Below are 24,100 nucleotides of genomic sequence, written 5' to 3' on the forward strand. Positions count from 1 at the left end.
TAAAAACTAAAAAAGAAAATTAAAAATAAAATGAAATCCTGGTGACCTAAGAGGAATATGTGGCTCAAATGCAGAAATCTGGGAGCAGTCTTTTTCCAGGATTTTTCTTTTTTTTTTTTTTGAGACAGAGTCTTGCTCTGTAGCCCAGGCTGGAGTGCAGTGGCATAATCTCGGCTCACTGCAAGCTCTGCCTCCTGGGTTCAAGCCATTCTCCTGCCTCAGCCTCCCGAGTAACTGGGACTACAGGCGCCTGTCACCATGCCCGGCTAATTTTTTGTATTTTTAGTAGAAACGGGGTTTCACCGTGTTAGCCAGGATGGTCTCGATCTCCTGACCTTGTGATCCGCCCACCTCGGCCTCCCAAAGTGCTGGGATTACAGGCGTGAGTCACCGCGCCTGGCCTTTCCAGGATTTTTGACCAGTTTTCTTTGGTGCTGGAGTAGTCACAGTGTAAACTTTCCCTTATGTGTATCAACTTCTGAGACCCAAGGTGCTTATTGCACAATGACTCACATGCAATGCGCACATACGCCTTCCGGCTCTTTGTGGTACCCGCCGAGCTCCAGGCCACGCACTGGCACCAGTAATCTTCAGGTCCAAAGAGTTCTTCCACTTGCTGGCGCGAAATCTCAATGCTCACTTCCCGGACAATGAGACCTGACAAGAGAAAAAGAAAGGTTTAAGTCAACACAAGATTCATACTAAAGAAATATAAACCATCACATCATATTTTTCCCCCAGTCATCCCTTTTGATGCCATAGATCAACAACCCAGATATTGTCTCTCATCTCTTTTGACTTTCTTCTCATTCCAGTTATTTTACTCAACAACTTTTTCATTCTCTTATTTGCTATTTCACATCTTCTGGATTATTCTGAGGATGAAAGTAGAAGGGCTCTATCACTCCACAAAGTAATTCCTTTCCCAATACAGCTTGCTATTTTTTAACCTTCCTCTCTATATTGAAATATAAACTTGAGTTTCACATATTCTAGGGTTTTTACCTCAATTATATAGTTGTGGGTAAAATAAACGTATGTGCACAGATTTACAAAGCTAAAACCAACAGTCATTGTGATTATTTAATAACTAAATTACTTTAGCAGTTGTGTTTCAATTAAATGGCACATCGTTTTTCTTGAAAGAGATACTAGCCTTTGTTAACAAGCTTCTGGTATCGTATCCAAAGAATATATAACTTTAAAGTTTTCATGCATAATAGTTTGAAAGCCCAAAATGTTTCTCTGTAATTGTAATATACTAAAACCCTGTTAAAGGTAAAGTAGCCTCCTGCTAAAATGCTCAAATAATTGGAATTTATTTCACAGCATTATGTAATCTTGAATAACAAAAAATTGAACTAAGCATCGGGATTATCATTTTATAGGTATTTATCTTGAATTATCAAGGCTGTTTCGGACATTCATTCTTCAATGTGCCTCTTTGCCCTGAGCAAGAGGGGTTATCTGAACAACATATGTGGGCAACTGTCAGTTCTCCCAGAGCTTGAACTCACACACTTCCAGCATGGAGTGTCCATTGAGGGAACCAGCAGAACACCCCTAGGGAGGAGGAGAATTTGCTTTGGGTCAAGTATAGGTATAGTAAGAATGACTAAATATATTGCTTTGCACTCTTCATATGTCCATCTATTCATTTATTCTTTGAATAAATATTTATTTAGTATCAATTATGTAAAAGATACTGTATCAGCACTTGTGAAAGTAATCAGTAAGATAGTCCTTCCCCTCAATGAACTTATGTTATTGTGAAGAGGTATCATGTTAACAATGCATTATACAACTTATTATTTAGGTTCAATTGCATTCAATGCTGCAAAGGTGGGCATACGAATGAGTGTGAGTAATCAGGGAACCTAATCTATTGTGAAGGATCCAGTATGAGTTAGCTTGGTTCAATCATATGGTGAGCAGGTGGGACAGGACATATGGGAAAGAGCAGGAAAGGGAATTAGGAGTTTGAGAATTTAGGAGAAGACAACTGAGCACCACCCACAGAGAATAGTGGCATGAGATGAAGCTAGAGACAAGAAAGGGTCTAGTTTACATAGCTGTGCACACCAGTGTTTCTGAAAGTGTGGCCCCCAGAGCAGCTTCATCAGTATCACCTGGGAACCTGCTGCAAATGCACATTCTCAGGCTCCATGCCAAACTCACTGAATAGGAATCTCTGGAGGTGGGGTCCAGCAGTCTGTGTTTTGACCAGCCTGCCAAGTAATCCCAATGCATGCTGAGTTTCAGAACTACTCACATCTACAATGTTTACAATTCTCAGTTTCCCCCAGGCACTGTGGCTCACGCCTGTAATCCCAGCACTTTGGGAGGCCAAGGCAGGTGGATCACTTGAGGTAAGGAGTTCGAGACTAGTCTTGCCAACATGGTGAAACCCTGTCTCTACTAAAAATACAAAAATTAGCTGGGCATGGTGGCGCACGCCTGTAATCCCAGCTACTCGGGAGTCTGAGGCAGGAGAATTGCTTGAACCTTGGAGATGGAGGCTGCAGTGAGCCGAGATCGCACCACTGCACTCCAGCCTGGGCAATGAGCGAGACTTTGTCTCAAAGATTTTCAGTTTCTTCCTAAAAGCCGTGGATATTACTAAAGTGTTTTAAGCAAGTAGATGATATGCTCAGATGAGAATTAAATATACACATATATGATATATAAAAGAGATATAGATATGTGTGTATGTGTATGTGTGCCTGTGTATATCTGTGTGTATGTGTATGTGTATTCAATTCTTTATAGTTTAATAAGTTCATAAAAGTTATAATTTCTCAAATTGTTTGATTATAGGTGACAGGAGAGGGTATATTTTCTGGAACTCCTTAAAAACTGTATTTTAGAACTTTCCTTAACACCTAGAAAATATTCAAATGACTAAACACACTCAGGGAAATTAACAACTACCCAATGGGAGTAGGAACTGTCCCACTGGGGGAACAAACAATATTTCCTATCAAGAGCTGATGAGGCTTGTGTCATAGAAACTACTAAGCTCATAGGCCCGTTAATGACTAGCTAAATGGTAATGAAGCCCAAGAAAGTGGGTTTTGTAATCCCAAGGCATGACAGGATCCTAAGGGGCAACTCTGTTGTCAAAAGCTTATGAAGTACATTCAAAATTATTTCAATGTTTTGAAAATTAGCAATCCTTGTATGTTTATATATTAACCAGTTTAAAAAGAATTTCCAAGTAAGTGGCATATTCCAATCCATCACACTTCTATGGAAAGAAGATTAGTATATTATTTTAGCCAATGTCTAACTAATGTAACAATCCTCTCAGCAACAATCCCAGGCCATTAACAAATAACACCACTTTGCCTCCTCTTTCCTGGTCCCTACTCAGGCCTCTCATTTTCTTATCTTATTGTATTTTTTCACGTTATTCCAATTCTGAAAATCTATGGGAAGATGGAATCACAACCTCTTTCCCCAGTCCCCATATCTTTCTCTCTCTCTTTTTTTTCCCCCTACTCTCTGATGTTTGATGGTTTTTCCCTGCTTTACTTATTTATACATTCCCTCTTCATGGGGAAATTCGGTTACTGGAAACAAACCTCTTCCTTTAAGATTACTGTAGTAACTTACAGTCACCAAAGGGCTGATAAATTTGCAATATGTGTTTCCTGAGAACTATAATGGTTCTTTATATGATGCAGAGCAGCAACTAATACGCTCAGGATATTAAAACCACATCCAAATATTTGGTGTCCCAAGATGATAACTTCAGATCTCATTCTCCCCCACTTTTACCTAAAGCAATTACAGGAAGCCTAATTAAATGCTGGAGGAATTCAGTAGGTCCACTGTATCCTTTAGCTCAAATAGGCTCATGGATGGTTCTACTGACCACAAATCTGAAGCCTTTTAAAAAGCCACAGACCAACCCTCCTGCTACAGGAGTTATTCATAGTCTGAATGCTTTGAATTGTTTGGCTCAGGCTCCCTGTGGGCACTGGAGTCAAGCACACACTGATTTTTGTATTCAGCTTCACAGATGTCCCATTCAGGAGGAGCTGAGTTGTGTACAGTTGTCCTATTACATAGCCCAAAGTTTACATTCCAACTTTTGGTCAACAACACAAGAATAAGAAAGAACTGAAGCATGAAGTACCTAAATACTTATGACTCAGAAGAATTCCGTAGAATTGACTGCATTATTCAGACTCTGAGCTACTTGGTTACATGCCATGTTTTCATAACCATAGGTAAGTTTATTACCTATGAGAGTTTGTTCATCAGACCAGAGCCTAGTGGTTTGGGTAAAAGTAGATAATATTTTTTCTCTTTGAACCTATAATTTCAAATCTGCTTGAAGTCTGGAGATGGAAAAAGCAAACTACCTTGAATTTGAAATGCCATCAGCATTACTTCTAAGGTGGGTTGCTTTGAAGAGCATTTGGGAACCTGAAATTGGTTTCAGGTTATTTAAGGGTGGGGGAAATGCTTTGGTCTACAGGACTTACTCAAATACAAATGTGTAGTTTCCATCACATCTGATAACATCAAAGATTTCCCATCATGCTGCTTCCTTTAATAGTGGCATCTCAAGGATGCATGCTGTTTGAAGTTTGCAGTGATTTGCTTTTATAATAGGATTTGTTGTAGTTTGGGAGCCAGAGTGCAGGAAAGTAATTAGCATGTTATTCCAAGAAGTCTTATGATGAGTATGAGTGTGCACTTGTTAATAATACATTTCAAATGAATATATAAATTCAGATTCAAATGCAACCCTCTGATTGGCTCTTTGTGAGGTCATACATGAATATGGCAATAAGACCTGATAATGACATGACATTTATTTCTTATTTTTAGCATACGTTTAATTTCATAATAGTGGTAAGGCACCACAAATACTGTTTTTCTAGGATACTACCATAAAGTGAGCACAAATACATGCTTAATCCAATTAAATGATTACTTAAAATAATATCTGTATTTCCCCAAAATGTAATCTACAGTGCTATCAAACAAAGTAAGTATTAAAGTCCATTAATAACAGATATTATGCTAAGTTGCAGAAATGTAAGGATGAATCAAACATTACTCAGCCTTAAGCTCTTCATATATTTTATTTATTTTTATTTTTATTTATTTATTTTTTTGAGACGGAGTCTTGCTCTGTCACCCGGGCTGGAATGCAGTGGCACCATCTTGGCTCACTGCAAGCTCTGCCTCCCGGGATCACGCCATTCTCCTGCCTCAGCCTCCTGAGTAGCTGGGACTACAGGTGCCTGCCACCATGCCTGGCTAATTTGTTGTATTTTTAGTAGAGACGGGGTTTCACCATGTTAGCCAGGATGGTCTTGATTTCCTGACCTCCTGATCTCCTGACTTTGCGGCCTCGCAAAGTGCTGGGATTACAGGCATGAGCCACCACGCCCGCCTCTTCATGTATTTTATGAACATATCTTGTTTATTAGGTGATACTGAAAAAAAATCACACATCATCTTAAAACACATTTTCATGATCATGAATTTGAGCCTTCTGATACTCCATGTATGTTTCTTTCAAAAGTATCCTAACTCAACTTTAGACTTAGGTATTATGTATGCCTGAGTTGATTCCTCCCCATGACTTTATCTTTCTTATGGAAAAAGGAAGTTTTAAGATATCATGTTGTGCAGGCCTGGCAATTTGACTTTCTCCAGCAATCTCTCTAATTAGAGAAGAACTGCAGAGCTCCCTCCACCAAATTTCATTATAGTACATTCACAGTTAGGACACAGGTTAGTAAGAAATATACAAAGCTGCAGGTTAGGATGTTCTGGAATATATTACAAAGTTTTATTGAATTAGTGTGATCTTTTCATACTTTCTTCCAGTGCCTCATTCTATTATAAGCTTTTACTAGTATTATTTAAAATATGAAACATATCAGTTCTAGATGTCTTAATATTAATTAAATCACAAAACACCCTGTCATTATTTAGAAGGATGTCATACCATAAAAACTGATTATTATTTTAGCATCTTATAACTCTCGTTAAAGTAATTAAAGTGTGATAACTTAAAAGGCAGAATTTCAGAATCAAGACTTCATGTGTTACAATGCAGTCACTTAACAATCTTCAACTACTATAGCAGGAAGACATTGTATACACAAAATTTACCTACTCTTTGAAATGTTTTAATTAAATTTTTAATATAATGTTTAATATATAAGCAAACTATATAATTTAACTAAAATTATTCTGTGCAAGTGGGAATTGCAACTTACTGGTGTATTAGCTTTATTATGAGTATAATTTTGTTAAAGTTACAGCTACTATCTTTGTGATTAAGATGAATGTAAGAAACGCAACACTTACAGAGACTGAATCATGAAGGAATAGAAAACCTGAACAGACCAATGATCAGTAAGATGATTAAATCAGAAATAAAAAGTTTCCCATCAAATAAAGGCCCAGGACCTGCACTTTTATTTAAGAAGAACTAACCTTAACCTTTCTCAAACTCTTCCAAAATATTAAAGAAAAGAGACTACTTCCAAATTCATGTTACAAAGCCAGCATTATCCTCTTACCAAAACCTGCTGAGGACACTACAAGAAAAGAAAAGTACAGGCCAATAACCCTGATAAACAAAGATGCAAAAATCATCAACAAAATACTAACAAACCAAATGCAACAGCACATTAAAAGGATCATGCACCCTTATCAAGTGGGATATATCCCTGGGATGCAAGGATGTTTCAACATTTACAAATCAATCAATGTAATACATCACATCAACAAAATGAAGGATAAAAATCATACGATCATCTTAATAGCTGTAGAAAGAACATTTTACAAAGTTCAACATCCTTTAACGAGAAAAACTCTCAACAAATTGGATAGAAAATGAATGTATCTCAACACAATAAAGCTATATATGACAAGCCCAGACCTGGCATTACGTTCAACAGTGAAAAGTTGAAAGTTTTTCCTCTAAGATCAGGAACAAGACAAGGATGCCCACTCTTGCCATTTCTATTCAACATAGTACTGTCTTAGATGGATCAATTATGCAAGAGGAAAAAAATTCTAAATCACAAAGGAAGAAGGAAATTGTCTCTGCTTGCAGATGATGTGCTGTTACATTTGGAGAATCCTATAGACTAAACAAAACTGTTAAAATTAATAAATGAATTCAGTACAGTTGCAGGACACAAAATCAACATATAAATATCAGTAATGATTCTATACATGAATAATAAACTTTCCCAAAAAGAAACAAAGAAAATAATCCCATGTATAATAGCTATAAAAATAATAAAATACATAGAAATAAATTTAACCAAAGAGATGAAAGAGCTGTACACTGCAATCAATAAAACATTAATGAAATAAATTGAAGAAGAAAAACATTAATGGAAGGCCAGGCGCAGTGGCTCACGCCTGTAATCCCAGCACTTCGGGAGTCTGAGGCGGGCAGATCATTTGAGGTCAGGAGTTTGAAACCAGACTGGCCAAGATGGTGAAACTCTGTCTCTACTAAAAACACAAAAATAAGCTGGGCATGGTGGCAGGCCCCTGTAATCCCAGCTACTTGGGAGGCTGAGGCAGAGAATTGCTTGAACCTGAGAGGCGGAGGTTTCAGTGATTCGAGATTGTGCCACTGCACTCCAGCCTGGCTGACAGAGTGAGACTCTGTCTCAAAAAAAAAAAAAAAAAAAAAAAAAGAACAAGAAAAACATGAATGGAAAGATATATTCATGGATTAGAAAAACTAATATTGTTAAAATGTTCATATTACCCAAAGTGGTCTACAAATTTAATGCAATCCATATCAAAACTCCAATGACAATTTTCACAGGATTAGAAAAACAATCTTAAAATTCATATAGAATCACAAAAGACCCTGAATAGCTAATGCAATCTTGAGCAAAAAGAACAAAACTGGAGGCATCACACTACTTGATCTCCATATCTACTATAAAGTTACAGTATCAAAATAGCATAATGCTAGCATGAAAACAGACACACAGACCAATGGAACAAAATAGCTAGCCCAGAAATAAATCCATATGTTTATGGTCAATTGATTTTTGACAGAGATGCCAAGAATACACAATGGGGAAAGGACGGTCTCTTCAATAAATAGTGTTGGGACAACTGGATATCCCTATGCAGAAGAATGAAATTAGACCCTTAATTCATACCATATACAAAAAACAACTCAAAATAGATTAAAAATTTAAATATAAACCTTGAAACTGTAAAACCACTAGAAAAAAACATAGAGGAAAAGCTCCTTGACATTAGTTTAGGCAATGATTTTTTTAATATGAGCCCAAAAACACAGGCAGCAAAAGCAAAAATAGACAAATAGGAATACATCAAACTAAAAAGCTTCTGCACAGCAAGGAAATAATCAACAAAGTGAAGAGACAACTTATGGAATGAGAGAAAACATTTGTAAACCGTACATCTGATAAAGGGTCAATAGATAAAACATATAAGGAACTCAGTCAACTCAAGAGCAGGAAAAAGAACCCAATTAAAAAACTGGGCAGAGGGTCCCAAAAGACATGTTTCAAAAGAAGACATACAAATGGCCAAGGGTATATTAAAATATGTTCAACATCACTAATCCTCAGGGAAATACAAATTAAAACAATGAGATATCACCTCACACCTGGAAGAATGGCGACTATCAAAAAGACAAAAGATAACAAGTGTTGGCAAAGAATATGGGGCAAAGGGAACCCTTGCACTCTGTTGGTGGGAATGTAAATTAATACAGCCTTATGAAAAACTGTATGAAGTTTCCTTAAAACAAAACAAAACAGAAATAAAACTACCATATGATCCAGCAGTTCCACTAATAGGTGTATACCCAAAGTAAATGAATCAGTATTTGAAAGGGATATCTGCTCCCCTACATTGGCTGCAGCACTTGGCTATTCACAATAGCCAAGACATGGGATTAACCTAAGTGTCCATCAATAGATGAGTGGTGGTAGAAAATGTGGTACATATACACAGGGGAAAACGTTCAACCTTAAAAACAAAGGAAATATTTTGATTTGCCACAACTTGGATGAGCCTGGAGAACATTATGTTAAATGAAATGAGCCAGGCACAGGAAGACAAATACTGCATGATCACACTTATATGTGGATTCTAAAAAAGGTGAAACCATAGAAGCAGAGCAAAAATGGTGGTTCACAGAGGGTAGGGGGTCCCAAGATGGGTGACTGGGAAAATGTTGGTCAAAGGATATTAAATTTCAGTTAGACAGGGAGAGTAAGTTCAAGAGATGTGCAACATGATGAACACAGTTAATGGTAATGTGTTGTGTACTTGAAATTTGCCAAGACAGTAGATTTTAAGTGTTCTCATTACAAAAAAAAATGAGAAATATATGAGGTGATGTATATGTTAATTAGCTTGATTTAGCCATTCCATGATATATATATTTCAAAACATCATGTTATTCACCATAAATATATACAATTCTGTTAATAAATTTAGAAGGCTAAATTTATTCAAAGGTTAAATAATTTATATGACTGAAACTGAGTGGTTCAAGGGATTTGCTTGGAAGTATTTCCAGGTCATTGACTCAATTCCTTTTTATGGCCATAGTTTTTAGTAACTTGGCTCTGTGTGGCAGCCTGTGTCAAATGAGGATGTGTGCTTTGTTATATTTTTGTTTTGTCTAGAACTGAGAAGAATATTCACTGGATTGTGTATCTGGGTTGGGGGGGATTTCTAGTGCTTCTAGAAAGCTCTATGACAACTATAGATCAACGCATGGTTTTCTGCCTTAAAACTTGAAATTCTAATTATAAGACAATATTACATAGAATGAAAAATAAAACTTACTCTGGCAATCATAACACAGTTTTCCTCTTTCCTTTGTGCGAGCATCAGGTTTTGAGTTTTACAGGAGAACTAGGCCTTCTATTTTTGATTTGACTTTCCAACTAACATCAAACTTAGAGTCCATATCTGAGGGATAACTTGAATGGTGGGTGTGCAAAATATTTCTGTTTTACATTTAAAGTTGCAACGAATTGCTAGAAATCAACTTTACAAGCACTAGCTGTCATTTAATTCTTTTTAACTTTGGTGATTAAAAAAAATCTTTCAAATGTGTGCAAAGAAGACTTTCTGATACTAAAAGGGCAGCTAAAATGCTTTCTGTAATTAACTTATGCCTTGTGTGTCAATATTCTTTGGAATATAAAAAAAACAATTTTGTGAATACATGACAGCAATTTGTTTAATTTGGAAGGGCACAAAGCATGTTCCACTGAATCAGCAAATGTAACATTCTTCTAAATATTTGTCCTAAAACACCGAATATATTATACATATTTGAATGTATATTCCAACATTTTTCTTGGAAAATATAATTCCTAATTATGACCTAAATCTTACTACATGCATGTCTTTGCTTCCTTGTTTCAGGCATTCATGAGTAGTTTTAATACAATTTTAATAAAATTTAACAAAATGATGCCTGCTAACGAAAGTGGGGCATAGTAATGTGTTCTTGGAAATCTAGTTAACTACGAACTTGTGAATTATAGACCTCACTATTAGTCTTGTCCAGTCATTCATTCAATAGATATTTCTTGAGACTTTACTATGTGACAAGAACTTTTCTTTTCCATGTGCTGGGGATACAGTGCTAAAGAAAGAAGATATCACCTTGGCACACTGGTTCATGCCTATAATTCCAGAGCTTTGGGAGGCCTAGGCAAGAGGATTGCTTGAGGCCAAGAATTCAAGACCAGCCTGGGCAACATAAAGAGACCCTGTCTCTACAAATAAAAATCAGAAAATTAGCTAGGCACAGTGGTGTATGCCTATAGTACTAGCTGTTCAGGAGGCTGAGGCAGGAGTACTGCTTGAGCCTAGGAGTTTGACCTTATGGTGAGCTATGATTGTACCGCTGCACTCTAGCTTGGGTGACAGAGTGAAATCCAATCTCAAAAAACAAACAAACAAAAACAACAACAACAAAAAAACAAAAAAAAACCCAAAAACCAGAAAAGAAAGCACGTAAGGAGATAAGGTCGCTGTTCTCCTGTGGGTGACATTCCAGTATGAAGATAATTCTTAAGCACATATTTCATTCATTATGATAGTTTCTTAGGTGGCCACACTGATGAAATGCTTATGAATCCTCCCTTCAGAAGATACTAAGACTAGAGATAAAATAGTTGTTCATTGAGCATAGGCCCTGTCCTATGCATTCTGTATCCAACAGTACAGTAACTGGCACTAATATTTGTCCAGTTAATATATGTTAAATAAGTGAATGATCTGTACATATATATAGTTACAACAGAAAATAAAGTGTTTAATCCCAGGCATAGAATAAATTTAATTGTAGTTTAGACGAGTAAAGGTAACTAGTATTTTTTGAACAGCTACTGTGCATCTCAGTTAATCTGCATAACAATCCTTGGGGATTCACACTGTCAAATCTATAATAAATATGTAAAGAGCACAGATCAGAATCTAAACAATTGTTCATATAGCCAATAAGTACCAAAATAAAGATTTATATCCACATTTGTCTGAATCCAATGTTCCTATTCCTTTCACTACACCAATATTCCTGAAACTATGTCTCAGAAAAGAGTTCCATGGTCAAACAAGCTTGGGAATTTCTGTTCAATACACCCTCCTCTACAAAACTCAGAATGCCCATCCATATATTGAAGGCATTGGTCAGAAGTTCTGTAGTAAAGAAGTCTGTTTAGTACAGATTAGCATCATTTTCCCTCAATTTGTTAAACCACACAGCCCTACAGTCAACGTAGCCACAGAAACTCATCTCATCATGGCTCTCAGTATGGTTTTGTTTAGCATTCTCTACATTGATCTACTGAATAAAAATAATCCAAAACTTGGAAAATTCTGGAAATCCCATGACAAAAGGTATAGTGAAATATTTCAGATGGAGAGATTGCAGGACCATGGCAAAGTGGAATATTTGAGATTGACACTGAAACAAGGTTTGGGTTTAAAGATTTAGAGAAAGGAATCAAAGACACTTCAGGAAGAGAGAATAGCACGAAGCCAAAGAGCAGAGATGAAAATGCATGGAGCACTCCAGGGGAGAGTAGTTTACATTCATTGAGTAAAGGAATAAGTGTTGAATTAGATAGAAGAGAAGATTCATGAAGAGCTGTGAATGGCAGCTAGGGAAGTTGGTTCTTTGGAGCAGTGAGATTGTGAAAATTGTAAATTGGTAAAATGACAGTTTTGAAAATGACATGCTTCAGGAAGATTAATTTGTCTCTATTAGTAAACAAGGATACACTGACTTACTTTAAAGGAATTTTAATAATTTTAATTTTAATTATTATTACAAAATGGTTTTCAGATCTTTGATCTTATATCAAGTCATTAATCATAAGTGTTAAGAGCAATATCCTTGGTGACCCTCTAAAAACACTGTCTGACAGTGGAAACCAGGTATATGTATCCAGAATAATAATTACTCATCCTCATGGGCTTTCATTTTGCATTTATTCCAAATGATTTGAAAACAAGCATTAAGACCAATCACTTCTGAGTGACTACCACTTAACAACAGTTCACACATAGTATGTTCTATTGAGGATTGCTATTTGTTTATCTTAAAAGCAATATGTTTCATAGTCTTAATGCAACTTTAAAAAGCGTACTATAAAGATTCGTGTGTTTAAAAATTCCACTCACCCAGGACAATTATTATTGCAACTAGATGACTGAAAACATATTCATCCAACACAAAACAACCTAGTGATTTACTGAGATAAGAAAGTAAATTCTGCTCTGTACGTATTGGCTGACTTTTGGCAAATCTTAAATTCATCAAACCTTGGTCTCCCATCTCGTGAAATAAGACTAAAAATGTGTTTGTCTTGCTGCATTGTGAGAAAAGGAACGAAATAACAGTTATGAAAGTACTTGAAATCCATAAAATGTCTTTAAAATGTACTGCATCATAATTATCTTGCAAATAAAGCTGTATTCTATTCACAAAATTATCATTTGAGGTACTATAAAGACTTAGGAGGGGAGAAGAGCACCACTAATTGAAATTATATTAGTCACATACCCAGATGAGAAAGACATGACTGATTTGGGGAATTTTCAGTGGAGTTGGGCAAGTCAAGTCTGAGTGAAGATTTCAGTTGTTCAGGGCAATGCAGATGAGGCTAGGTTCTTTAGAAATGGATTCTGAACACTAGAAATGAGTTCAGGGGAGTTGCCTTTAAGTTTCCTGTCCTTCGGCCAAGCCACCTGGAATTTTACTAATCCTCCAGAACCCCACCATCCTGAAGTGTAGATATAGTGGAGCTACCCTGACATGAAGAATCAAAGTGCATAAGGTCTACTTATTTTGACAACCACAATGCTTGCATAGCTCCTCTATCAGGCATTCCCTATATCCCTATTCAATAACACAGGTGAGGCAGAGACATTAAGCAATTGAACAGAAATTACTAAGTAGGTTAGTTCTGACTAATTTTGGACAGAATAAGTTAACATCCATAACTTAAAAAAGATATAAAATTCATGAGTATAATCATGTCTTCTGGAGGCTTCCTTCACTTTCCAACTAGTATGCGAGCCCCCTCAGGGAGCTCTCTAGCTGCTATTCAAGGCTCTTCACAAATCAGATGTCACTTTTCTGTGGTTTCAGTTTTATCTCCTGCAAAAACATCAAAACATGATTGACTGTAAAGAAAATGATAATGATACTTAAACACTATGACCTAGTATTTCACGTCAATTTGTTCAACATTTATACTGGAAAATACATTTTGAAAAATATTGCAAACATGAAATTGTGAAAATAATATTTTGTTACATAGTAAATTCCTCTGCATTTTGAGGCAGTTGGGCATAATATTAAAATCAAATATTCAGATATTTGAAAACCCTCAGAATTAATGGAAATCCGTCTTTGTGTATCTAACAAAATGTCAAATTAAAAATAAATTTTAATTGTTTGGAGGTAAGCATTGGATCATGGTAAAAAAGCAACAAAGTTTCATGGACTTCATAAGTATTTTTTTCATTCATTTATTCAATAGGTATTTACTGAAAACCTACTGTGTGCCAAGCATATCATATTCCATATCATTTAAGTCTGTGTTATGGTAAGCTGCTGTAACATTTAGACACCCCCTACTCCCAAGATGGAATGGCTGAAACATGTTAGAATGGTACATTCATTGTCATAACAATCTTAGGAAGGTGACCTTGTTCAGGGCAGCTCTTCTTGCCTTAGTCAGGAGTGAACCCAGATTCTGAGTATTTTTGGAACTTGTAATGTCTTTATGTCTATTCTACACTAGCATTACAAAGAAAAAAAAGAAAAATGATTGTTTCCCACTATGAACTCCAATTCCCTGAGACATTTATGTAACTGTATAATATTGACAATCGAACAAACAGCTTCAATCATGTCTATTCATATCTCCAGGCAAAGTTTTGTTCTTCTTCCTTTCTTTTACAAATGTATTGCTTCAAAGGACACATACTTTTGTGGATAAACAATTTCCACTAGAAGAAGAACAGGAAAGGTAGCTATTTAATATATGCAGTTAGAGCCATGAGGTATGGATCATAGTAAATAATATTTTGCAATGATACTAGCACTAATAAAGATGATGACATTTTCATGATTAGCTATGTTTTTAGTAAAGGAAAATTAATGGATAGGAATATTTAGCTTGAAGGATACGTACAACATGCTGACAAACAAAACTGAGTTTCAGCATAAAAATGGATATATTACACAGAGAGTATACATAGGCTCCTAATGTCTCTGTGTGTATTTGCATGCATATTATTCATCTAGTATTTTCTTTTTACTTCCAAGTTGGAGTGCATTTACTTCATATCTTATTATAAGCCCATTTGGTAACACTTCTGCAGATTTTACTTGCATATTCACTGTTGAATAAATCAGTGGTTAATAAATGTCCTTGGAAATGTGTTTAGAGATAAATAATGAACTGCTGTATCTGATCATTAAGTGTACATCAAGCTCACATTTTTACTCTCAGAATCCTAAAAGGAAGATAGCATGACCTACTATATATATACCTGGAAAAAAGGGAAATAATTATAGAGAAAACATGTAAAAGGAGCCTGGTTTATTACTCTTAAACGGGTACATGACAGATCAAAATAAATGTTATTACAACTGATCAAAAAATCCTACTGCAAAGGAAATAATAAATAAAGATGGAGAGTCAACCTGTCCATCATAAGTGCTTTTTGTTACAAAGCCAAGGACTTGGAGTGTGGACCCAACCCCACAGCATGCAAAACCGTGGGGCTCTCAGGATTCCAAGCCTAGCATCCCCACCCTCTCATAGGCGCTTCAGAGCTGACCGCAGGCACACTTTTAATTTGTGGCAAGATGGTCTGACAAACAGCTTGGGAGGACAGCAGAGGTGAAAATACAGATCAAGTGCAGATAAAAATATGTTCACCTTGAAAAATACAAACAAGACTTTTAGGTAATAATGTACAGGGAAATACCTATCAAAAATGAGAAGAATAGAACCACTGCTTTTTCATTAACAGTTTTCACAATCCCTTTTAGCTTGTATTCCAACTTCTGTCCATAATCCAATATCTGCATACTCCTTACATCTATACTTAAATAATATAGATTTTTGTCCCCTGTACATATCTTATAAATGTCAATCCATCCCACCTCAAAGTTTCTTGGTATTCAGCAAGTTTTTTAAAAAGTCAATCATGTAGGAGATTCTTTAGCAATACTTCAAGGTATCATCCCTATTAAAAGTGAAGAGGGATCTGAGGTCCTAAAAAGAAAAATAATGACAGAGAATGGCTGTAATTTCATATGTTCCTGATGGAAATCTCACTGCTTAGAAAAAAAAAAAAAGAACACATATGCCAAAATAAAAGAAAAAAAAAGCAAAAATAAAAGGGAACGGGACCACATAAAACCTTGCCAAAGGTTCATGTTTTACATAAAGCAGCAGTTGGGACTTCACAAAGGAAATCTCTGCACTTTTTATTTCTGGTTCAGAGGATTTACATGCTCTTTCTAATGATCTGGGCCTTCAGCACTGGGTAATGTCTCCCAGTCCCCAGCTTAGCGCTCATGCAAAATTGAAGCACTTTGGAGGCAGTTTAGTAGTTGCAGATGAATCTCAATGTGCAGGAAAAGGCATAATGGCTGTTTAGCACTTGCTAGGAGAAGCTGAGGAAATCAGGGGGAAAAATCTATTGAACTCAAGCCATCTGGGAAGCCAACTGAGAGCGGCTGCATTAACAACGTGTTTACATTCCCATTGTGTTGCTAGGCCAAGCAAAAATAAGTGTGTGCGTGTGTGTGCACGTGTATATGTGCGTGTGTAAAGGAAATTATAAAGTGAAGCTCTCTTGATTGTATTGGCTATTTTGGTTTGGCTTTGGCAACAATGTGGAGAAAGAACTTGTATGAGAAACGTGGCAGTGAGAATGAGACGGAATGGCTGTCACAGTGCAGGGGCTGGCAAGGATGCTGTGAGCAGGAGGAAAATGAGCGCTATGCAGAGCCAGGCTGAGCAGTTCTCTTCCTGTCTCTGGCCCCGAGTAGAAGGCAGCAGACTGGGGGAGGCCTCAGAAAGCTGATAAAGAACACTAGGGAATGCTTTCATTGCCTGTTCCATTTATAGTTACCTTAGAAATACCGACCAAATGAGGAAAAACAGCCAGGTAAGTAAGTGCCTTTACTTTCAACCCCCACCACTCCTACTCGGTCTCTCCACCATCACTTCCCTCCTGCACTGTCATATTGAGTGATTTTTTTTCTTGACAAATGCTTGGTGGCTGTAGTGGGCTGAATGCTGAATGGTGTCCCACAAAAGATATGTCTATGTCTGAATCCCTGGGACCTGTGAATCTTACTTTGACAAAAAGGTCTTTGCAGAAGTCATTAGTTAAAGATCTTGAGATAAGGAGATGAACAGCCTGGGAGGACAGCAGAGGGGAAAATACAGATCAAGTGCAGATAAAAATATGTTCACCTTGAAAAATATAAACAAGACTTTTAGGTAATCCAGGATAATATCCTGGATTATCCAGGTGAGCCCAGAATCCAACGACAAGAGTACTTGGAAGAGACACACAGAGAGGAAGACAGATGTGGAGGAGAAGGTGATGCGAAGATGGAGGCTGAGATTGCAGTGATGGAGCTGGAAGCCCAGGAGTGCCAGGGCAGCCACCATAAACTGGAAGAGAAAAGAAACAGATTTTCCCCTGGAGCTCCCCGAGGAGGGCAGCTCTGCTGGATTTCAGACTTCTAGCCTCCAAAACCATGAGAAAATATATTTCTGTTGTTTTAAGCCTAGGAGACAAATGCAGTGACTAAGGGCATTTACTGTCCATTCAAAGCCTGGATGCAGAAATCTGACAGAGCAAAAAGGTGAGAAAAAACTGTCTGCCATGCAGTGTTTTTCTGGTTTCACAAATGCCCCCAGAATGGGTGTGGAGAGGCAGCCTCTTAGTCACTGAGGTCGCTTCATACAGAGGGCATCATTGTCCAGGGTCATCCAGGGTGTAGCTATAAAAAGAGGCATGCCATTCACTGCCTGCCATTCCTGGACTTGCCTTGTACAGAACATTCCCCTGGGTTTTGCCAGTGAAATTTTAATTCACTTAAGCCTGAGAGTTCCCCCCACTTCTCTCAGAAGGCTGCTATCCTTCTGCTTTAGCAGTTTAATAGGCAGAGACAGGGGAAAGGATATTGAAGAAAGCAGGAGCTCTATCCATGTAACTCTATACCATAGGACTACCAAGGGGTTTCATGAATTTATTCTCAGAATGAGAGGAAAACCTGAGCAAATCGTAAAGCATACTGGTTTCACCCCATCTCTCTTTTCCCTCCTCTCTTTCGCTCCCTCCAGACTGGAATATCCTTAAGTGCAGTAATCAAGTCTTGGTTATGTCTCTACTTACAGCACCAAGTAAAGTATCTACGTCATGGATTTTGAACAGAACATCTATGTACTCCCTCTCTGCCACACTTTTACAATAAATAACATCTCTCTTGTGCCCTGGTTTTCAAGCCTGGTTGTACATTAGCATTACTAGAGAGCTTAAAACAAACAGACAGAGGAAAAGCTATGACCTGTTCCCAATTAAATTATTATCTCTGGGGCTGGGGCCAGGACCTAGGTGTTTTCAAAAGTCCCCCCTGGTAACTATCAAGTGCAGCCAGGGTTGACAGTTCCTGCCCTAATAGTTCCTTGCGGCTCTTGCCTTCATGTTCTGGAAACTTTCTTCCAGAACACAATTTTTATAATCAGGTTAAGCCTTTGATGAAATTAGAAATGAGTCCAAGGCTCCCTCATCTGAATTGCTTTTCATTGCAAGATACTGTATTTCCTACATGCTGTGCTTACTTTTTTGCCAGACCCTGATAGTTGGCAAATGGTAGCGCTCATGTTACATGGGCTGGTTTTTATATCTCCAGAAGGTACTATTTAGAGGATCTGGCAAGAATGGATATTTCAACAGGCTTCCCCAGGACTGGTCTGAGAATCACTAGCTAAGGGAAGACTCAGGACTGATGGTAAACATGGGGGAAGACAACATGATCCAGAGCTATTTAGCAATGTCCTCCCAACCCAAGGGTTCACATTTGATTGTTCATCGATTGTGGAAATTTTTAACTAAAAAGTTCTCTGTTGTGTTTTCAAAGATGCCAAAAAATGATAGGGTGGGGAGAGAGAAATAGCATCAAGATTTTGACCAAATTATTGAGAGAATAATGGGTACTAAGATTTAGTGGTACAGAAACAAATAGAATGGAACAACAGCCTGGATCATTATCTCATAATTACCAACCAGTTTACTTATATTTAGCACAATAGGTTCAGACACCCAACAATAATATTTAAATTTTAGGAGAAAAGCTATGCTCTTTTGGAAGCGGACCCTCTCTTTTAACCATACATTGTTTCTTAAACTTCCTTTAAAATGATGCTTAATCTGTTTTGTATGACAACCTCAAACTTTTAAAAACATGTTTCTTCCACAAAAATAAAGTACAAGATGGCTCTCGCCTGTGTATCCCAGCACTTTGGGAGGCCAAGGTGGGCAGGTCGCCTGAGGTCAGGAGTTCGAGACCAGCCTGGCCAACATGGTAAAAACTCGTCTCTACTAAAAATACAAAAATTAGCCCAGTGTGGTGGTGGGCACCTATAATCCCAGCTACTGGGGAGGCTGAGGCAGGAGGATTGCTTGAACCCAGGAGGTGGAGGTTGCAGTGAGCGGAGATCATGCCATTGTACTCCAGCCTGGGTGACAAGAGAGAAATTCCATCTCAAAAAAAAAAAAAAAAGAAAAGAAAAGAAAGTAAAAGAGACTCTTCTTAAACCCTTCACATACTTTAGCCAAAGGATAGATTAAAAAGTACAATATGGCTTTTAACAATTGTTCTATTCTCACTTTGAAGTGGTCATATTAAAACTCAGGCCACAGCATATGCACGGTTGCTGAGCATGTGGCAAAATTGCTATAGCAACACTATCACTAATTTTGCTCCTGAAATGTCCGTTTCAGTAGCATGTTATCTGGATGAAGAACAGTCCTTGGACTCCTGCTTCTTATTGTAGCCTCTGCGTGGGCCTGAGGGTGGACACGATTTGATTTTTTCTCTTCTGAATTTGGAAAAACACACACACGTGTGTCTGTACTTACATATCTACTTATATGCATATTCTTGATTAAATTGTATTAATCAGTGCTTTCATCTTCACTGTGGAAAGGAAGAGGAGTTATGTGTTACAAGTAACCTTGCCCTAAGTGTTAATTGGCAGGGGAGAATTCCTTTATGTTTCTTACACTAAAAACTCTCACTGTATATAATTTTAGAAAATTTCTCTTTTCCCCTAGTGAAACACAACTTGCTAAAATTGCATTGAAAGGTGTAATGTTTTCTCACCTTTACTTTGCAATCATGTTCTAGACCATATGTGTGCAATAAATATATGCTAGTAAAATTTTCTGTACAGTATGAAATTCAAACATTAAAAATCTTCCCCATGGGATATAATTAAATTAAAATTACATAGTTCTGCAAATAGGATATAGTCGGGGTGCTCTGGAGTACATACAGGGTCTATAATACTGATATTTGCAAATATCAGAATTACCAAAAATGAACAAATAACAATAAAAATAAAAACTTCATGACAACAATAGATTAGAAACAAAAAGAATCTAAATGTGTAGCCTCAAAATTTTCAATTTTCTCTTCTTTTTGTAAGTTAGAAAAAGAATGAAAACAAAAACGTTTATATGCAGAAGGTGAGCCCAAATAAGTCAGCTAGCAGAGATTCATCTGCGTGATATAATGGAAGCAACTGCAACAAATACATAAGTTCTAGAACTCTGATCTAACTATGTTTTTGTAATTGCAGCTGAGTTTATGTTGGCCATGTTAGCCCAGGTGTTTAAAGACAAAGTCAATGTGAAATAAGGATGAATCAATTGTGAACACTAATAAATGAAAAATAAGCTGAACTATATAGTTCAGTATCCCATGGGGAAGATTTTTAATGTTTGAATCTTCATACTGTATAGAAAATTTTAATAGCATATATTTATTGCACAGATATGGCCTAGAATATGATTGCAAAGTAAAGGTGAGAAAACATTACACCTTTCAATCCGGGACAATTGATATTCTGTTATGACTAACTAGCAACTACCATCTTGTGACGTTATCAGATTAACTCAGTGAAACAGCCTTCATGTACTACATGGGTCCTTATCAATTTTCTTTTTTTATTTACTCAGCCCTGGGGCCAGCCTCATACTGAAAAGAAAAATTGTTAGTTTCTGGTATTGAAATAAGTACCTCTGAGAAAGCAATCAAATAAATAATTGATTTAAATTCCAGAATCATTTATCTTCATTGGCAGACAACTGTATTACAGATATAAAGCTCCATTCTTGCCAAGGCAATACTCCCACTGACTTAAATAAAAAATTATGGAATGAGGTTCAAGTAGAGTTTTCAAATTTTATGCATCATTTACTAAAATTTAAGCAAAACCCACATAACTTCCTTTTGAAATTGTTCACTCTGTTGAGAACTGAATTTAAAATGATTACATGGAGAATAACAATTGGTGTGATAGGTATATTTATTGTATAAAGTAACTCTTCTTACAGAAGATTAAGCTATCTTTATGTATTCCTCAAATTACCTATTCATGAAATATTCCAAATACACACTGTTGGTTTGTCTCACTAAATTTCAGTTACACAAATTTAGTAGGATGAGTAGCTATAATCTCAGAAAATAAACTGTCATTGATCATTGCCTGTGCTTAGCACCTTGTTATAAACTACAGAAAAGAAAAAGCTTTACAAACTATAAACTATACCATACCATTCCAATCTAGTTGAAGAGACAGAGATTACGTATATTATATATACATGCACATCTATTAATATATGTATACATAAATATAACTTTAATAAATAACACATGATATTGAATATAAGACTGTGATTTTTGCACTTCAAAAATGGTTGAATATTGGCCAGGCACGGTGGCTCACACCTATAATCCCAGCACTTTGGGAGTCTGAGGCAGGTGGATCACCTGAGGTCAGGAGTTTGAGACCAGCCTGGTCAACACAGTGAAATGCCGTCCCTACCAAAAATACAAAAATTAGCTAGGCATGCCAGCAGCATCTGTAGTCCCAGCTACTTGTTAGGCTGAGGCAGGAGAATCTCTTGAACCCAGGAGGTAGAGATTGCAGTGAGCCGAGATCATGCCACTGCACTTCAGCCTAGGTGACAGAGCGAGATTCCGTCTCAAAAAAAAAAAAAAAGAAAAGAAAAAGCCAAAGGTCAAATATTGATAATTTCATATGAATTATCAAAATATTTCCACAATCACCATGAATGTAATGAAAATGGAAGTACAAATAACAGAAACGAGGACATATTTACCTATGACTTGGGTTTATATATAGAAAGATTCATTCACAGTATTGCATTTGAGAGACTTCTTTAAGAATGAGTAAGATGCTGACAGAGGTGGAGTGAAGAAAAGTATGGTATAAGGGATAGTTAATTCATTCAAAATGTATTTGTTGAGCCCCTATTAAGTACCCAACACCATGTTAAGCAGGAGCAGGAACAGTAAAAAACACAGACACGACCCCGGATTTCATGGAGCTTTCTCTTCAGCTATAATGTTTAGACTGAAGAGGGGAGAGATGTGATAATTGTCTTTTTCAAGTTATCTAAGACTAATAATAAGAGGATAGGATGTGAACAAACTTATTTTCTGAAGTTCCATCTGACGTAAGTAGGTCCACAAAGTCAAGATAATAAAAAATTAGTTTCACTCAATTTAATGAAGAGCATGCCAATAATTAATTAAGCTGAACTAAAGGACTGCCATAGTTCTCAAAACTTCATGTTTCTATGATTATAATGCTCAAAAGTGTAAAGAAAAGAGTAGGCATCACTTGATAGAATTTATACAGATCTCCCGTAGTTCCCCTTTGAAAATGTGTGAGCAGCATTTCCTAGATCATCTGCTGGTGTGACATTAAGATCTCATGATATTTCATTAGAGATTCTGTGAAAAAGATTACAGTCGACAAGTAGTAAATAAGGTTTTCGGGTCAGGTGCGGTGGCTCATGCCTGTAATCCCAGCACTTTGGGAGGCCAAGGCAGGTGGATCACGAAGTCAGGAGTTCAAGACCAGCCTGGCCAACATGGTGAAATCCCGTCTCTACTAAAAATACAAAAGTTAGCTGGGCATGGTGGCACACATCTGTAGTCCCAGCTGCTGGGGAGGCTGAGGCAGGAGAATCGCTTGAACCCGGGAGGCGGAGGTTGCAGTGAGCCGAGATCATGCCACTGCACTCCAGCCTGGGCAACAGAGTGAGACTCCATCTCAAAAAATAAATAAATAAATAAGTAAATAAATAAATAAGGTTTTCCCACTACAGACCTTTCCTAAGACTTTCACATGCTAATACAGAGGTCCCCAACCCCCAGGCCAGGGACCAGTACTGGAACCGGGCCACACGGCAGGAGGTGTGCAGCAGGTGAGGGAGCATTACATCCTGAGCTCTGCCTCCTGTCAGATCAGCAGCAGCATTAGATTCTCATAGGAGCACAAACCATATTGTGAACTGCACATGCAAGGGATATAGGTTGTGTGCGCCTTATGAGAATCTAATGTCTGATGATCTGTCACTGTCTCCTATCACCCCCAGATAGGACTGTTGCAGAAAAATAAGCTCAGGGCTCCCATTGATTCTACATTATGGCGAGTTGTATAATCATGTCATTATATATTACAACGTAAAAATAATAGAAATAAAGTGCACAATAAATGTAATGCACTTGAATCACCCCTAAATCATCCCCCTCCCACTTTGTGGAAAAATTGTTTTCCATGAAAACGGTCCCTCCTGCCAAAAAGGTTGGGGACTGTTGTGCTAATATACATTTGCTATGGTCTCATTCATATCCCCTCAAATTCGTATGTTGAAATACTAACTCCCTAGGTGATGGTATTAGGAGGTGGGGCCTCTGGAAGGTGACTAGGCCATGGGGGCAATTGTCATGAAGAATGAGTTACTGCTTTTATAAAAGAGGCAAGAGAGGCACCCTTTGCCCGTTCTGCCATGTAAGGACACAGCAAGAAGGCACCATCTAGAAGGAAGCAGGCCCTCATCACCCAACGAATCTGCTGGATCTTGGCTTTCGCAGCCTCCAAATCTGTGAGACATAAATTTCTGTTCTTTATAAACTACCCAGGCTGTGGTATTTTGCCACAGCAGCCTAAATGGATTAAGATGACTTAACACTTTCTCCAAAACCGGAATATAATTACTACAGTGTTTCCTAAATTGGCTGCAAAGCTTTTGTTTTCTTGTTTTCCAAAATAACATCTATTAAGAACTTATAAGACACTGGTGGTTTGTTGAACACAGTTTAAGAGGAAAAACCATATCGGCTTACTATATAAGGCATGTGGTAAAGGTGAAACTATGGGACAAAGCTAGAAAGTATGATTAGGAGCCAATTATACTGAAGACTGAAGATAAGATCAAGCAGGAT

General features: G+C 37.3%; 1 protein-coding gene across 2 annotated transcripts in view; it reads right to left on the reverse strand.

Annotated features, from left to right (window-relative positions):
• The window catches only part of UNC5C (unc-5 netrin receptor C), a 391,985-nt gene that overhangs the window by 138,105 nt on the left and 229,780 nt on the right, over positions 1 to 24,100 (reverse strand). For both annotated transcript variants that reach the window (XM_055385718.2, XM_055385717.2), the window contains exon 3: positions 514 to 657. In XM_055385718.2, the coding sequence (XP_055241693.2) occupies positions 514 to 657 (144 nt within the window). The remainder of the gene's footprint in view (positions 1 to 513; positions 658 to 24,100) is intronic.

This window comes from Gorilla gorilla, chromosome 3 (assembly GCF_029281585.2).
Source record: "Gorilla gorilla gorilla isolate KB3781 chromosome 3, NHGRI_mGorGor1-v2.1_pri, whole genome shotgun sequence".
In the NCBI taxonomy this organism is placed as follows: domain Eukaryota; kingdom Metazoa; phylum Chordata; class Mammalia; order Primates; family Hominidae; genus Gorilla; species Gorilla gorilla.